At 34.0% G+C, this 18,701-nt stretch overlaps 1 protein-coding gene across 4 annotated transcripts in view; it reads left to right on the top strand.

Moving 5' to 3' along the window:
- Nucleotides 1-18,279, top strand: part of IPMK (inositol polyphosphate multikinase) — a 42,471-nt gene extending 24,192 nt beyond the window's left edge. For 2 of the 4 annotated variants that reach the window (XM_082719501.1, XM_082719502.1), the window contains exons 4-6: nucleotides 4,717-4,835; nucleotides 15,445-15,526; nucleotides 17,024-18,279. In XM_082719501.1, coding sequence (XP_082575627.1) covers nucleotides 4,717-4,835; nucleotides 15,445-15,526; nucleotides 17,024-17,646 — 824 coding nt within the window. In that variant the 3' untranslated portion in view covers nucleotides 17,647-18,279. Of the gene's footprint in view, nucleotides 1-4,716; nucleotides 4,890-15,444; nucleotides 15,527-17,023 lie in introns of all 4 variants that reach the window. The other 2 variants (XM_082719499.1, XM_082719500.1) reach the window with 1 other exon arrangement.
- Nucleotides 18,280-18,701: the final 422 nt, after the last annotated feature.

Genomic DNA, 18,701 nt, shown 5'->3' with positions numbered 1-18,701 from the left:
TAATACCTACTGGACTTTCTGGAGATGGTGGGGAAGAATTTGATGAAACTTGGAACCCATATTCTCATAATTTATATAATCAGTAATATTTAGTATAAGAGCATCTAAATAACTCTTCCTTCAACTCCCTGAATGCCCTCTCCCTAGTCCTTCCTTTAAAGAAACTAATTATCTTTACTCTTTAGTTATATGTAGGTCTTTCAGTTTTTCTACACTATTTCAAATGTTTCTACTTTTTTCTCTTTGATACTGGGAATTTTCTGCCCCTTTCTTAGGGTGTCAGGAATATATTACAGCAGTAGAAAATTTGCTATAGGAACTTTTTATGCATAATGTATTACAAAGCAATGTATTACATTTAATTTATATTAAAGGTAATTATATTTAATTATACATATTTAATTAGAAAATATATTTAAAATAGGAAGCTTCCTTCAGCCATAGTAGCCTTGGGTAATCTTACACTGTCGTCAACAGCATGAAGTATATAATATTTTGAGCATGCTAGCCATGTCATTGGTAAAGCCACTGAGAAATTTTACTTAGTAATCTGCTTATAACAGCATGAAGTGCTGTATTTCTGAATACCTGGTAGTTATTTTCATGATCTTTGCCTCAAAAAATTAATGAATTATAGAAATTCTGTGTATGCTTCCATGAATTTGTAGATAAATAATGGATTTATCTCTTGTAGCCATAGCCTCTTAAACTTAACTGTATTTCTAGTCATTATGATCTCTTATAATGAGTTCCATGTATTTCTGAAAAGTAGATGGCCTTTTATTTATTATACAATTATTACAGAATATCTCCTTAGATCTGAGTTTCATAAATGCCAGTCCTTTGACCTCTGGGAGACTGGTTGTATCAGTATCTGTTGTCTTAAATAGAGGTTTTCAAAATTTAAAAAAGTAAATCTAGTTATTATTCTATCAATCTTTATAATGTATACAACATACAGTTATACACATGTATGTGTAAAAATCACCTCTCTTCATTCAAAATCATATTTTGCAAGTTACATCATATTAAATAATCATGATTATTTTCCAAACATTGTATGAAAGTATTTTCATTTATTTCCTTGACCTTGGTCAGAATGAACTTAAAAATAATCCAGATAGAACACTTATTCTTAGTCCATCCGATTTTTTGGATGAGTTTCATTTTTTTTTTTTAAGATTTTTTTTTTTAATTTATTTGACACAGAGAGAGAGAGAGACAGCACAATTAGGGGGAGCAGGAGAGGGAGAAGCAGGCTCCTTGCTGAGCAGGGAGCTGGATGCAGGGCTCAGTCCCAGGACGCTGAGATCATGACCTGAGCCAAAGGCAGACGCTTAACCGACTGAGCCACCCAAGGTGGCTAAAACCCTGGATGAGTTTTAGAACATATTTTCTGTTTACCTGAAAATTAAAAAATACTACTTCATTCTATAGCCAGAGGGGCCTGGCTGAAAACGCTTAACCGACTGAGCCACCCAAGGTGGCTAAAACCCTGGATGAGTTTTAGAACATATTTTCTGTTTACCTGAAAATTAAAAAATACTACTTCATTCTATAGCCAGAGGGGCCTGGCTGAAAAAGCATCCTTTGTTATCCAGTCTGTGACATTGCTTTACAAGTGAAACTCCCCTGTAGTAAAATGCCTTTGAGCATTTAAGTTACTAAATCTCAAGATTGACTTATTTTGAATTAAGCTGTATGCTAGTGAAATAATTTGCTAATCGCATTTTGCAGAAAGAATTAATATTCAGACTTAACTCTAGTGATAACCTGTTTAAAAAAAAAATCTGTAAAGCTGTCAGTGCTCAGATCATGTCCCATTTTCCTATTTATCTATTTCATTCAAAAGTACTTGTGGCAAGCTGCTAGATATATGACATTATAGCCTTAAAAAAAAAAAAAAAAAACCTGCATCTCTGAAGCAGGTTTTGATGTTTATTTTTACAACTAAGGGAAGGATAGAAATCACAATCTCAAATTCTGAGTTTCACTTACAAAAAAAAAAAATCAAGGCCAGGGAACTAAAAGAAAAACACTAAGCCAACTCAGCAGGTTTTAATTTAAGAATTATTAACTTCCCCTGGGGCTAATAATACATTATATGTTTATAAAAAATTAATTTTAAAAAAAAGAGTTATTAACAAGGTTAATAATATTTTAGCAGTTGTTTGGTAATTTGAGTCATATATCCCATATCAAGAACCTGAAAGTAAAGTAAAGAAAAACACATTTGGCTAGTTGAAATATATGTCAAATAAAACCCAAGATGCTCAGGCCTGTTTACTGAAGGAATGACTCAGTTATTACAGTGGTAGTAAGGCCAAATCCAAAGTCCCACTGGGCAATAGGAATGAGAAAGGTAAACATTTATTCATTCAGCAAACATTTATTGTATTCCTACTATATATGGGATTTGCATTTGTATTTTCCTCCTTCCCAAGAGGGGAAGAGGAAATAGAGATTTTATATTATGGTTTGTAATCTACTCTTGCTTCTGTCATCTCTAATTATTACAAGAAACAGTTTATTCTTTGTTTTTAATCACTACCAAATTGGCAAGTAGAAAATAATAATCCTACACTGAGAAAAAGATGCTGTGATAGTTAGCTAAGTTCACACACTATCTTTATACTCTCCTTAAGACTTTTGAGGTCTCTTTGAGTTACAGAAAGTAATGATACACTTGTGTATGTCAGGGATTTACTGTATTGGGTTCTAATTAGTTTTTTCTGATATTTGAAATATAAACCTTGTTACTGAAATTTTTATATAACTGTAGCAAAAGGATGGCTATGTTTCCTTTACTTTCACTCAAGGTAGCTGGAGATGAGAGGAGAGAATACAAAGGCACGGTTCTGTGCTGCTTTCTTCCCCATCATCTCATCCCATCCTGTGGTTATCTTTGAAAGCACAGAATCTTGGGTGGGTTCCAATTTCTTGATCAGAATATTCCCACAGTGCCATACTTTTCATTGTCAACAGTCCTGTGTCTGTGTCCAGACCTTTTGTTTTCTCTTACTGAACATGTCTGTTTTTGATAGTCCTTTTTTAAAATGTGTCCTACTTCTTCCTCTGTGCCAGTGCTAGTTTCTTGGACTATAGTTTTTTGTCATTTTTGGTCTTGACTTCACCTGGTTCTACAAAATCATGACCTTGCCCCCATCTTCCTTTTACTAAGAGATAAAACTTACCTCTTTATTTCCTATCCTTTTTTTTTTTTTAAGATTTTATTTTATTATTTATTTGACAGACAGAGACCACAAGAAGGCAGAAAGGCAGGCAGAGAGAAGGAGGGGGGAGCAGGCTCCCTGCTGAGCAGAGAACCCAATGCAAGGCCCAATCCCAGAACCCTGAGATCATGACCTGAGCGGAAGGCAGAGGCTTTAACCCACTGAGCCACCCAGGCGCCCCTATTTCTTATCCTTTCAAGGAAAAGATTTATGCCCCTTGAATCTGAGTGGCTTAAAACTTTCACAAGCTCTATGAGGATTGTTCTCATTTTTGGTTCAATACAGCCTTCTTTGTTGTAATTTAATAACTATGCTTGGTGTGGGTCAAGGTAAAGGAAAATAGGACAAGTCTTTTTTCTCTAGTAGCCTTTTATTCATAAAAAATACATATCTTCTCAAACTTTGCTACTTTAGTAAAAAGTAGATAAAATCTTTTCTGTTTTTGAGAAAAAGTTTTTAGGAGAAATGCTTCACTTATTCATAACTGAAAGTTATGATCTCAGAACTTTGGGAAGATGCTTTCGTCAAGTAAAGAATTTCTTTCCTTTCTTCCCTTTGTACCTAGACTTTACTTTCAAGCTAAGCTGTAATTAGTTCAGTTACAGTCTTTAGTAACTAGAACTTATAATTTTTTACTTGAATCTCCATTTATAGTAGTCTTCTGTGGGAAGATGTATGCAGGATGCCAAAGTAGTTTACAGATGAATTTTTTGATGAATGCTTATATTCTGAAAAGCAAGATACTTATTTTTCTTTTGAGACTAGTAATACTAGAATGTGTATTTGGCAGTGACCATAATGTAGATAGATTTACCTTCTTTTTAATGATTTTATTTATTTATTTGACAGAGACAGACACAGCGAGAGGGACACAAGCAGGGGGAGTGGGAGAGGGAGAAGCAGGCTTCCTGCTGAGCTTGGAGCCCGCTGTGGGGCTCCATCCCAAGACCCTGAGATCATGACCTGAGCCAAAGGCAGACAGTTAAATGACTGAGCCAACCAGTCGCCCCTAGATAGATTTACTTTCTTAAACTATGCTTCTGTTGTGTATTCTGTGGGAAAGATTTATTCCTACTATTAATTTTAAATGAAAATTTTTAGGAATTATTAAAATACTAAGCGATCTGCTGAAGCACAGATGACATAAAATGTATTCAAAAGGGGAATGCATTTTGAAAAAGCTTTTGAAATAATCTCATTTTAATGTCCTTAGGAACTTTATATCTATTTCATCCTTTTGCTTATGATTGAATATTAATTTAATCACTTCCTGCAAGAGTTTCTCTGTGATATTTATACTTGTTATAAATTTGTTGGTCAGTTTTTTCTTCTTCTTTCAGTTGGAATAATAATAATTGTTGACTCTGGTTTTATTTTAACTTTTTTCTCAGTTTTAAGATTTTCTCATTTTGTTTTCCTGTGGAAGTTATTTGGGTAGTAATGTGTTTTCCTATTACTAATTAAGGTTTTTCTTTAATAACAGATTTATACTTAAAACTGGAAGATGTGACCCATAAATTTAATAAGCCCTGTATAATGGATGTAAAGATAGGGCGAAAGAGTTATGATCCTTTTGCCTCATCTGAGAAGATTAAGCAACAGGTCAGCAAGTACCCATTAATGGAAGAGATTGGGTTCTTGGTGCTTGGCATGAGGGTAAGAGTGATTATTGGTAACATTTCTCTTTACATGTTCTTCCCTTGGAAAATATAGATGTTATTAGAATACTTACATATTAGAAGATAATATATTTTGGATTTGGGTTATTCATATCTCCCCAATGCAGGTAGAGATTTTAATCTCCTTTGTTCACTAATAGATGGTGGGTGTCTGGAGTTATTCTGACACATAATATGTAATTAATAAATGAATGAATGGCTGAACCATAAGACTCTGACTCTGATAATTTTGTTTTAAAGAAGCTTTAAGTTTAGGTGCAAAATAATGTGATAAGTAAAAGTGATATTACTCGTGATTTTTCCGTGAGAAAAGTGTTAAAGTTTATATTTTCATTTTTTTCTATTTTTAAAATAGAAAAAGAAAATTTAAAATTGGGTTATTTCTAGAGACTGTATTTTAAAACAGTTGTTTTATTTGCTCATGATTCTGTAGGTTGAAAGTTTGAGTTGGGCTCAGGTAGACAATTTGCTGATCTCAGTTAGGGTCCCTCATATGGCTGTATTCCTCATATGGCTGTGTTCATTTGATGACTCAGCTAGGTCTAAAATGACCTCACTCTCATGTCTAGGAGATCATACTGTTGGCTGGGCCTTTTTCCCTGTGATCTCTCGTGTTCCAGCAAGCTTGCTGGAGCTTCTTCATATTCCAAGAAGGGAAGAGTGAGAGCTATAAAGTCTCTTGAAATTTACATTAGGAAGTCATGTGATGTGACATCTGTAGGACAAAGAATATCACAGGACCAGCCCATATTGATAAGGAAAAGAAATAGACTTCAATTCTGATAGTGGGAATGGAGAGGTCACAATATAAATGGTAGTGCACACAAGGTTGGGAAGGATTGTTGAAGCCATCTTTGCAAACAGTATGCCACAGTTAAGAAGTAATGTGGAATAAAATTCTCTAAATACATGGTATGCTTTCTAGATGTGTGGAGGCAAAATTTGGATATATGATAAATGATTGTTTACCTATATAAGTATAGTGGGTAGTTTTGAAACTCATCATGTAAGATGATATATGTATAGGTGTTCCTTTTGATTTTTAAACTATAATACAGAAGTGTTATAGATGAATTGTTAGTGTGATGGTAATAATAGCACAGTTAAATTTGGTATTCTGGTTATAAATAAAACCAAAAAATGTACAGTTATTTCATTTTAGAATACTATAATTAAATATGGTTATATGGTAAAGAAAAAAAAAAGGTAATGGAATAATGTTAAACAAGAAATAAGCATGGAGCCTGACGCAGGCCTTGATCTCATGACCCAGAGATCATGACCTGAGCCAAAATCAAGAGTCAGACACTTACAGGACAAGCCACCCAGGCACCCCTCCACTCAATATTAAACTTATTCTAGTCTGGCTTCTGTTTGATCATCCCTCCAGATTTGCTCCTTTCTAAGGAGGTCCCTAAAGACCTTAACAATCTTCATTGTTAAGTAGGTCCAAATGACATTTTTTCATTATTCACTTTACTTTGAAAAGCAACTTTCAGTGCTATCTAAGTTATCCTTGAAACTTTCCCTCTTCGTGTTCATGATACCCTCTCTTGGCTGTTTCCTAAGATCACTTTCCTAAGACCACTTGTCTTATTTACCAGCTAATTTTTTTCTGTTTACTCTTTAAATGTTGATGTATTCTGCTCAGTTCCATTTTACTCCCTCGTTTTTCTTTCTGTTTCTTCCTGAGCAGTGTCTTTTGTTCTTAAATGGTTCATTTTTACTTATACTGGTTAAACCCAAGATGTATCTTCTACCTCTGGTTTATCTTTGCTCTCCTAATCCGACATTTACTTGGATAATGTAAAGACATCTAGAATTAAAAACTGACACACATCCCTCTTGCAAACTAACAACCACAACAATAGTAACATCTCTATTATTCCCTATCCCAGTAAATGGCATCACCATACATACAGTTTTACAAAGCAGAAAACTTGTAGTACTATCACATCTCAGAACCATTCATCAGTTCTATTGATCTTAATTTCCAATGTCTCTTGAGTCACATTATCCCTTTCCAGACTCTACTCTTAACCGATCTCTCAAGTTCAGTTTTGTTCTCTTCCAGTCTGTTCATCAAATATTGCAAAAGACATACCTAATTAGGACATTACCCTATTTAAAAATTCTTCAGTGGATTTCCATTACCCTTAGGGTACATATACAGGATAAATAAGACATTGTGTGATTTAGCATTCTTGGGATATGTTGTTTCCCCAGACAAGTAGTTCTTCTGTTTGTATTTTTTGAGATACAATTTATATATCCTTCAATTCACTTATTTAAATATATGACATGATTCATTGGTTTTAGTATATTTATGGAGTTGGGCAACCATCAACACATTCAACTTCAGAGTATTTTCATCACCCTCAAAAGATATATAATAACTAGCAGTTGCCCCTCTTTTTCTTCCAGTCTTTTAATTCCCCCTAGCCTTAGGCAACCATAATCTACTTTCTATCCCTATAGATTTGCTTCTTCTGGACATTTCATATGAATAGAATTGTACAATATAATAGGTGGTCTTTTTTTTTTTTTAAGATTTTATTTATTTATTTGACAGACAGAGATTTTTCCAAGGAAAACATCCAAATAGCCAGCAGGAACATCAAAACGTTCTCAACATCACTAATCTCAGGGAAACACAAATCAAGACCACAACGACAATTACCTCACACCTGTGAGAATGGCAAACATCAGAAAGACAAGAAATAAAAAGAATTGCCCAGAATATGGAAGAAAGGGAATTAACACTCCTTTGGGAATTAAACTCAGCATCTCAGCATCAAGCCACTAGAACTTTAAACAGTTTGAATGCGAGGAATGTAAATTAGGTATAGCTACTATGGAAAACCGTATGGAGGTCTCTCAAAAAATTAGAAAATAGAAATACCACATGATGCAGCAATTCTACTTCTGGGCATATATTCGAGAAAATGAAAACAATTATCATAGAGATACGTGCAATTTATACTCTAATGTTTAAAAATTTCCCTCCAGGAAAGTCATGCCTCTAAACAAACAAACAATCCCTTCTTATCACTGACTAGACTGTAATTTACCAAATATATCAAATATTCAAAAATATATTTAAATACTTTTCTGTTCAGGTAGTAGTAGAAGAGGTTTTGCAGGCAGAGTAACTTGCCAGTTTTCTATGCTGGTTTAGGATCTCTCTTTTTTTATATTTGTTTGTTTAGATTTTATTTATTTATTTATTCGTTTGTTTATTTAAGAGAGTGGGTGTGAGCAGGGGGGAGAGAGAATTTTTTTTTAAATTAATATATAATGTATTATTAACCCCAGGGGTACAGGTCTGTGAATCACCAGGTTTACACACTTCACAGCACTCACCATAGCACATACCCTCCCCAGTGTCCATAACCCCACCACCCTCTCCCTGCCCCCCACCCCCCAGCCACCCTCAGTTTGTTTTGTGACATTAAGAGTCTCTTATGGTTTGTCTCTCTCCCAATCCCATCTTGTTTCATTTATTTTCCTACCCCCCAAACCCCCTACGTTGCATCTCCACTTCCTCATATCAGGGAGATCATATGATAGTTGTCGTTCTACAATTGACTTATTTCGCTCATTTTTTGATGGCTGCATAGTATTCCATTGTGTATGTATGTATGTGTATGTATACACACACACACACACACACACACACACCCCACATCTTCTTTATCCATTCATCTGTTGATGGACATCTGGGTTCTTTCCATAGTTTGGCTATTGTGGACATTGCTGCTATAAACATTCGAGTGCACGTGCCCCTTCGGATCACTACATTTGTATCTTTAGGGTAAATACCCAGTAATGCAATTGCTGGATCATAGGGTAGCTCTATTTTCAACTTTTTGAGGAACCTCCATGCTGTTTTCCAGAGTAGTTGCACCAGCTTGCATTCCCACCAACAGTGTAGGAGGGTTCCCCTTTCAGAGAGAGAGAATCTTAAGCAGGCTCCACTCCCAGCACAAAGTCTGACACAGGGCTCAGTCTCACGACCCTGAGATCATGACCTGAACCAAAATCAAGAGTTGGACACTTAACAACTGAGCCACCCAAGTGTCCCTAGGTATTATTTACTTTTAATGACTTTCAGTAATTATACTATATTTCATTGATCCCAAGATGATGTGGATGATAAGACTGAAGAAAAATGAAATCTTGCCATTTGCAATGACATGGCTGGAGCTAGGATGTAGTATGCTAAGTAAAGTAAGTCAGAGAAAGACAAATACCATATGATCTCATTCATGTGAAATTTAAGAAAGAACACAGATGAACATATGTGAAGGGGAAAACAAAATGAAGGAGAGAGGGAAACCATAAGAGATTCTTAATGGTAGTGAACGAATAGGATTGATGGAGGGAGGTAGGTGGGGGGTGGGCTAGATGGGTGATAGGTATTAAAGGAGGGCACTTGATGAGATAAGCAGTGGGTATTGTATATAAGTGATGAATCACTGAATTCTACTCCAGAAACCAATATTGCATTCTATGTTAACTAACTAAAATTTAATTTAAAAAAGAAAGCTTTAAAAAAAAATTAATTTTCAGGTGCTTGGCTGGCTCAGTTGGTGGTACACATAACTCTTGTTTCAGGATTGTGAGTTCGAGCCCCATGTTGGTATAGAGATAACTTAAAAAATGAAAAATAAACTTGAAAAAAAAAAGACTGATTGATTTAATAACAAGATTTATTGAGATATGTGTTACAAAACAGGTAGAAACAGAGTAGAGCCTGTAAGAGCAAGGGAGTCAAGAAAGGAGCGTTATAGAGTGACTTTAGAAAAGATGGTACAATTTTTCCATGCTCTCTGAAAGTAGAGTGCTCCTATGAAACTTTTTGTGATCTGATATGGCCTCAAGTGAAAACTCAGTTACCGTTAACTTATATGGAAAAGTTTTGAGTTTTCCCACACTCAAGAAATAACCCCTCAGGTTCTTCTGATACCTTAGGCTCCATCTTGCTAATGGATGCACAAAATTCATCAAGTAAAGCACAGATACTCACAGTTCAAAGGTATGGCATCCTGATCCTGGAATGCTGACTGCAGTTCCCTGTGAAGGAGTTGGTGGTGCTGCTCTTGCTGCTGGGGGTTCATGTTGCCTCTATAACAATTACCTCCAAACAAAGGCTGAACACTATTTTCACTTTTTGCCTTTCTTTATAGAAATGAAAGTCCTCTTTGGCCTCTTTTGGTTAGCAAAAACAGATACTAATGTAGTTCTTTCGTGAAAGTAAAGTGGTGTTACACAAACTTCTGAAAAGAGAGATATCCTTTGAACTGGCAACAAGGGAAAGTAAAAAAATTGAGAAGTAATGTGTATTGTGAGACAGGAGTTTATGTAAGGTGACTGAAACATAATGTATATAGGTAGGTGAGGTGTATATTTTCTTAAAGTGTTAGATTTAAGAGAAGTAACCTGCTTTAGGACTTACTGGGTTTTTTAAAATAGTGTCCTTATGGATTGACTATTATATACATTCTTGTTTAATTTTCCAGTTTTGTATTGATTCTGAAACCAAGATGTAATTATAGGGATTTATTATATTTATTAGCCAAAAGTAATTAAAATATAGTGTATAGAAATTTATCTGAAATTTCTTTAAATCATAGAATTCAAGATTTTAAATGATTTAATTTTCAGATGTTCCACTGTATTTTTGGCAACAACTTAAAGTTTTGACAAAGAAATACTTTTGAAGGGAAATACTTTTTCTTAATCACTGATTCCTAGTTAATTGGAGAAATGATTCTTCTCTTTTGGTATTTATTGAGCACATTATTTAAAGATCAGATTCTTATCTTTTTTTTCTTTATAATATGATAATAGTAACCTCTTACATCTTGAATTGACTTAATAGGAAAGGTGTTTTGCTAAAGATATTATTTGTTTGCTCCAGATTTAAGTTCACACAAAATGAGCAACTCATATGGTGAAATATGATCTAGGAAGGGCTAGAACTTGCTTTTGCTTGTTTTTTGTTTTTGTTTTTAAGTGGGCTCCACGCCCAACGTAGAGCTTAAACTGTGAGATTAAGGGTCAGTCACATGCTCCCACTGACAGAGCCAGCCAGACTCCCCAGCTTTTGCCTGTTTGCCTGTTATTCTGCCCTACTCATGTCTCCCAGCTTTCCTTTCCATTAAACTTTTTTTTTTCTACATGTTTTCAAGATTGGTGTGTAACTTTTGATTTATAAGTATCTTTGCTGCTGACCAAGACTGGGCAGTCAGTAGAGATCGAGAATAGAGATGGAGATACTCTATTTCTTTCCATTCCAGTGTTAACTGTAAAATAGAGGAAAAGAGAAGATCAATAAAGGAGTTCCACTGAAACTATTTAACTTTAGTCTGTGTGTGAAATGTAAATTCTTATATGTGAAATACAATTTAGCTCAGATAATACACCCCTTATTCTAATAAGTAGAATAGTTTTTATTTTGAAAATCATGGGGTTTTTTTGTACATTTTCTAGTTTATGGTTCACATAACTATGTACTTAAAAATTTGAAAATTCTCATTTTTTGCATTGATCTATTCAGATTATTAATTTTCTCAATTTCATCCTTTTTTATTGCAATATAATTGACATATAACATTGTGTAATTTTAAGGTATACAACATGTTGATTTGATACATTTATATATTGCAATATGATTACCACCTTAGCATTAGATTAGCTAACACCTCTATCATGTTGGAAATTCTTATTTATTTAATTAATTAATTTACTTTTTTTTTTTTTCCCCCAAGAATCCTCTTTTAAACCTGTTTATGTGTATAGAGAACATGAGTGGTTATTTTAAAAAACATTTTGGATATACTTAACAGTTCTTATAAAAATAATATTTCCTGTAGCCAAATGTAATTTTTGATGTTTATAAAGTGCCTTCTTCCATTCATAGTAACACTTTGCTCAAGATAAATTACACACACACACACACACACACACACACACACACACACACACACACACACTTATTTTAAGGATTTTATTTATTTACTTGACAGAACAAGAAAGTGCAAGCAGTCAGAGCAGCAGAGGGAGAGGGAGAAGCAGGCTCCCCACTGAGCAGGGAGCCTGATGCGGGCTCAATCCCAGGACCCTGGGATCATGACCTGAGCCAAAGGCAGTCACTTAACTAGCTGAGCCACCCAGGCACCCCAAATTATATTTCTTTAGTAGGCAGTATGTGTGTGTGTTTAAGAACATGATTGTAGGGGCGCCTGGGTGGCTCAGTGGGTTAAGCCTCTGCCTTCTGCTCAGGTCATGATCCTCAGGGTCCTGAGATCGAGTCCCGCATCAGGCTCTCTGCTCAGCAGGGAGCCTGCTTCCCCCTCTCTCTCTGCCTGCCTTTCTGCCTACTTCTGATCTCTGTCAAATAAATAAATAAAATTTAAAAAAATAGTGATTGTAATTGAACTTTTCTCAGTTAAGTATAGCATTTGAAATAGATGGTAATTAACTGTAACAGACTAAAAGATATATCAATTCCCAAATCAGTGTATTTTTTGTTTGTTTGTTTTTAAGATTTTATTTATTTATTTGACAGACAGAGATCACAAGTAGGCAGAGAGAGAGGAAGGGAAGCATGCTCCCTGCTGAGCAGAGAGCCTGATGCGGGGCTCAGTCCCAGGACCCTGGGATCATGATCTGAGCCGGAGGCAGAGGCTTAAACCCACTGAGCCACCGAGGTGCCCCCAAATCAATATATTCTTAATACTTCCTAAAAATATTTATTTAGGGGGTACCTGGATAGCTCAGCTGGTTTAACATGTGACTCTTGGTTTCAGCTCAGGTGGGGCTCTGCACTTAGTGGGGAGTCTGGTTGAGATTTTATCTCTCTGCCCCTCCGCCCACTTGTGCATGCTCTCTCTCTCAAAAATAAATAAATCTTTAAAATATATGTATTTATTTTAAATTTGAGAAGGTACATTATTGTATGCCTCAAACTCCAAAAATTGTAGAAACATACACAGTGAGAAGTCACCTTCCATACAGGATGTTATTATTTTCTCCCCAGTGTATCCTTCCAGAGATATTTTTAACATATACAAATACTACATATATGTGTTCTTTTATCAAAAAACCTACTTTGAACATGGTTTTGTATATTACTTTTTTTTTTTTCCATTTAACATATCATAATAAAGATCTCTCCACAGTGGCACACTGTTACTACACCGTGACTTAACCAGCTCCCTTTGATTGTTTCCAGTCTTTTGCTATTACAAATAATGTTACAAATGAATAAACAGAGACCTACATCATTTCACCAGTATGCAAGCATATTTATGGCACAAGTTCCTATAGGAGAATTGCTGGGTTATATGCATTTGTAATTTTGGTCGATATTGGCAGTATCCCTGATAGGGAGCAGTAATTTTGAACCAGGAGCAGTTTTGCTCCAGGGAAACTTTTGGCAAAGTCCAGGACACTTGATTTTTCACGATTTGGGGGAGGGCTGTGCTCCCCTTGTGTTTGAGAGCTGATTTATGTGAACTGTTGAGATCCTTTTTTCATTTTTTCACATAAAAGTAATCATGCCCTTTGTTCATTATATAATTTTAAATACTTTTTCTCTGTGTCTATTTGTCTTTTGATTTCTGCTTGGCAAAAACACTATGAACATTTTTAAAAACATACTGTGTATGAATGAAATTTCTGAGTTCTGTTTAGAAATGCGTTCCCTAGTATCAGTTATTCTTCCATCTTTGTGGGGATACTTTTATCATTTCATTTTGTGCATTTTGATATTTGATATATTTGGACTTTATCCTTGTATAAGGTATAAATACAACTAATTTTTTTTCCAGATCACTACCTAAAGACTCTATCATTACTTAATTATCCATCTTTTTCTATTGATTTAAAATACTGTTCTCACAGACTTCTCATGTATTTGATTCCAAAGATATGTTTTAATGAAATCAGTGTCTTAGAGATATCTGAACTCCCATGTTTATTGCAGCATTATTAGTGATGGTTAAGATACGGAAACAGATGAATGGATAAGGAAGATGTAGTTTGTATATATACACACACAACAGAATATTATTCAGCCACAAGAAAGAAGGAAATCCTACTGTGCTATAGTATGGATGAACCTGAAGGGCATTTTGCTGAGTGAAATAAACCAAAGACAGACAAATGATGTGTGGTACCACTTACACGTGAACACCCCCCCCCCCAAAAAAAAAAGAAAGAAAGAAACCAATTTCATGGAAACAGATTAGAATGGTGGCTCCTAAGGGTTGGGGGGGGGGCAGAAATAAGGAGATGTATGTCAAAGGGTACAGACTTCCAGTTACAGGGTAAGTTCTAAAGGACCTGCTGTACAGCATGGTAACTCTAGTTAATAATACGGTACTGTGTACTTGAAATTGGCTGAGAGTAGCTCTTAATTAAGCCTTCTCACCACACATGCACAAAAAATGAGTTAACTGTGAGGTGATGCACATGTTAATTATCTTGATCTTAGTAATCATTAACAGTGTGTATGTGCAGCAAATAATCACGTACACTATGATTATATTTCTCATACGTTCCTCAATAAAGCTGGAAAATATAAATATATTTTAATATCTAGTAGGATGGCAAGGCTAGTCCCTCATTACTCTTATTTGGATTTCTCCTGCCTATTGTTTTTTTAAATATGAACTTCAGAATTAGTTTTTATGGCTAAAAATGTTTTTATTATAATCTCACTTTAGGTTTTAAATAAGTAGTAGTAAATTGATTTAGTTGTTGATTTAAGTAAATTAAATTGTTAATTTAAGTAGGATTCATACCTTTATGATGCTGAGTTTCCATTCTGAGAACAATGGGGGTGATTTGTATGTCTTAAGAATGTTTTAAAGATATCTTTATATAGACTTACACTTATTTAGTTTATTTCTTTGTTGTTGCATTGGTAAATAGGGTCTTCCATTTTATTTTCTAACTGGTTATTTGTAAATATGAAGGGTTATTTCTGGGTACCAATTTGTACTCAGTAACCGTTTCAAGTTCTTAACTGTTTGTATTAGCTTTTCAGTTGATTTTCCAATACACAACTATTATCTATAAAGAGTAATATATTTATCTCCTTTCCAAATTATTATACCCTTTCTCTTGTCTATATTTGCTAGAAATTCCAGAATGATATTAGATAGATGATAAAAAAAAATGTGGTAGAATACTTTTTCTAAAAGCTTCTTGTATTTAATAAGGACAAGATGTTTCCTTGTTTCCTTTTTAAACTCGAGGCTAACTTTTGGTGGATTGATGTTGATAATTCTTTCATATTGGAAATATTTATCAGTCCTTTTAAAGAGTTTCCATCAATAGAGGATATAAATTTTTTAGATGCCTTTTCAGCATCCATTGATATGATATGAATTTTTTTCTTCTTGAGTCTGTTAGAATGAAATATGAGTAGATCTTCCTACCTTAACTATCATTGCATTTTTGGGTAAACCCCACATGGTCAAGGATGATTAGTTTTTAATATTCAGTGCTTTTTCTCACAGGTTTACCATGTTCATTCTGACAGCTATGAGACACAAAATCAGCACTATGGAAGAAGCTTAACAAAAGAAACTTTAAAAGATGGTATGGATTGAAAAACTTATTTCAATACTTTTATTACTGCACAGTTATCAAAATAATTCTAAAATAATTTCGGTCTCAGTTCTTTGGTATAATGATGGTATAATGATTTGATCCATAATAAATAAATGTAAACCCTTAAATTTATACAGTTGGGTTATTCATAATTCCTAGTTTGTAATACACCAAAACTATGAATCCTTGAGTGCCTTCTTAAATTTTAGTTCATTTCTTATTATACATTAAAAAATAATGAACATCTGTGAACCAGCCATATAGTTCAAGTCCTGAAACTAGAGGTTGTCTTTCAAATCCTAGTGTGTAAATCATAATGTATTAAAACTGCTTTTTACATAAGAGACTTTAAGATGTATATTGTTGTATGTAATATATTTTTATCCAAATCTCCCATGTCTAATTTAGCTGTATATTATAAGCTTCTAGAACCACATAGTAAAAATAAATGGCATTAGAAGTAGTTTAAAGCCTGTTAACATAAATGCCTCTAAAATCGTTACAGCCGAGCTATTACAAAAGCAATGATACCCTAATAGATTCCTGGAAATAATATTCTATTAAAAACTTTATTCTTAGCTTTGCCTGAGATGGGAAAGAGCTTACGTGTAGTGTAGTTTGAAAAAAAATTTTAATTTTATATATAGAAGACAAACACACACAGTGTGATCTTAACAGTATCTGCCTTGGTTTACATAACCAATAGCAGGATAATACTCAGATTGGCTCTTTGTTAAAATATTTTGCAGGCTAATGTGAGTATACATTTTTAGGAATTTCTACCCATAGTGGAGGAACAAACTATTTAAAAGCAGAAATCAAGTTATATATACCCATAAATTTTCACATATGATAAAATAGGCATAAACAATGTGAAAGAGGCTTAATAATCTGATAGTTTAAAACACATAAAAGTCTCAGTTTTGAATAACATATTCAACCTGGAGTAGCTTTGATCCCCAAAGTGAGCTTAACTTTTGTGAAGACTGATTTAATCAATATTATTAAGAACAGAAAGAATTTATTATAGTTATGATTTGGTATTTTGGTAATGGGCCATTGTTGCCATTACCAGTAGTTGTGATTTGACTCTAGGTTTTAGATTAGCTCTTGAATGTGATTCTAACAAACAAGTAATCTAATTAAAAATAAATCCCTCACACTAGCAAATGAAGCAAATCTTGGAATCACATTCCTTAAGAGAATATATATAGAGAGAGAACTAAACTACCAGTCTTTGTATAATAATTTTTTAAATCTAAATAGTATGTTTTACTTTACCGAAGTGTCATTTTCTAATAAGAGAATCTTCACTAAAAATTATGTTGAGGTTCAGGTTTCTATGTCTGACTAGAATTTTACCTGTTCAGCTAATTGCAAGGGGTGATAGGAAGAAATTGAAGAATTGTATTTAAGATGAGTTTATTTCCCATGTGACAGCTAGTTCATAATTTCATTACAATCCTAATATTTTCCTGTTTATAGGAGTCTCCAGGTTTTTTCATAATGGATTCTGCTTAAGAAAAGATGCTGTTGCTGCCAGTATTCAGAAGATTGAGAATATTCTGCAGTGGTTTGAAAATCAGAAGCAGCTTAATTTTTATGCAAGTTCATTACTGTTTGTTTATGAAGGTTCATCTTGGCCAACTACTACAAAATCGAATGACAGAACTTTGGTAGAAAAACTTCTGTCCAAAGGGCAACTGTCAGACACAGATGTACTAGAGTACAATAATAACTTTCATGTGTTAAATTCCACAGAGAATGGAAAAATAGATGCTTCAGTAGGCAAAAGCCTCTCCAAGATGTATGCTCGTCACAGAAAAATGTGTTCAAAAAGGCATCACAGTCAGACTTCATTGAAAGTTGAAAATATAGAGCAAGACAATGGGTGGAAAAGCATGTCACAGGAACATTTAAATGGAAATGTACTTTCCCAACTGGAAAAAGTTTTCTATCATCTTCCCACTGGTTGCCAAGAGATTTCAGAAGCAGAAGTGCGAATGATAGATTTTGCTCATGTGTTCCCTAGCAACTCAATAGATGAGGGATATGTTTATGGGCTGAAGCATTTAATTACTGTACTGCAAAGTATTTTAGACAATTGAATCTTTTGCTGCAGTCTTTGTAAAGGATGGGACAATCATAAGAGCAGCAGTCAATATCTCTGTACTTGTAAAGCTATGTAAAAAATTTATATTGTGAGTCTACATTTTGTCTTTATACTTTTGGTAGGAGGGTTATCTTTTTTATAATCTTACTCAGGAAAACTAATTATTTGCTCATTAGAAAACTATGAAGAATAAAGAAACTTAGGAATCTTAAGCAGGGAATGTGGTGGTACATGGCTTAAACATCTGGCTGAACAAAGATGCAAACCATTATTCAGTCATTAAGAGTTTATTTAGCTTTCTGTAGCCAATTTGTCATGAACTCTCTGTCCACTGAACCTTGACAATGAGCCATATCTAAACTCATTAAATTAATGGAACACTTTTAAAAATCTAGAAAGCACAGGTTGATGTCCTTGGTATTACTATGTATGAAGTCATTAAAACTGGAGAAAATTCTACTTCAGAACAATTAAGTACTGTTTAGGTTTTATGTTAAAAGTTCAGACCAGCATATCAAAAGGTGCTTCTTAGTAAAGCAATTTAGAATTATTGCATTCCAAAAGCAGATTTTCTCTTTTAATTTCCATTAAAATGGGTATCTCAATATATTATACTTCATGAGAAAAATAATTAAACAACAAGAACAACAACAAAAATCTTGAAATTAATGTCAGTAATTATTCTTGTCAGGGTTAGGAGAAGAAATAAGTTATTTGCAAGGAACAAAATGGTTTTCTTTTAAAATCTCTCATTGATGTGAAAATTGGAATATATATTTACTACATTTGAAAAGTGCTGTAAACCGTATAATACCTTTTGCTCTAAATGCAGCTTTAAAAGGTAGATTATTGAAGCTTTGTCTTATTTCTCCTTTAAGTAGCTTGAGAATTTTCTCATTTAAAATTCATGTATTTATAAGTCCCCATTTAGTTCAACAGTAGTATAAATATATGTTGCCAAAAAAGTGCTTCTCAGAATTTTAGAAAGCAATGAAGGACACCATCAAGTATTGTGTTATCAAAAGTACTATGTAAATTAGTGCATCTCTA

This window comes from Mustela nivalis (genome assembly GCF_964662115.1).
Source record: "Mustela nivalis genome assembly, chromosome: 2".
Classification (NCBI taxonomy): Eukaryota; Metazoa; Chordata; class Mammalia; order Carnivora; family Mustelidae; genus Mustela; species Mustela nivalis.
The sequence above is the reverse complement of the archived record's forward strand: the minus strand, read 5'-3'. Positions and strand labels throughout refer to the sequence as shown.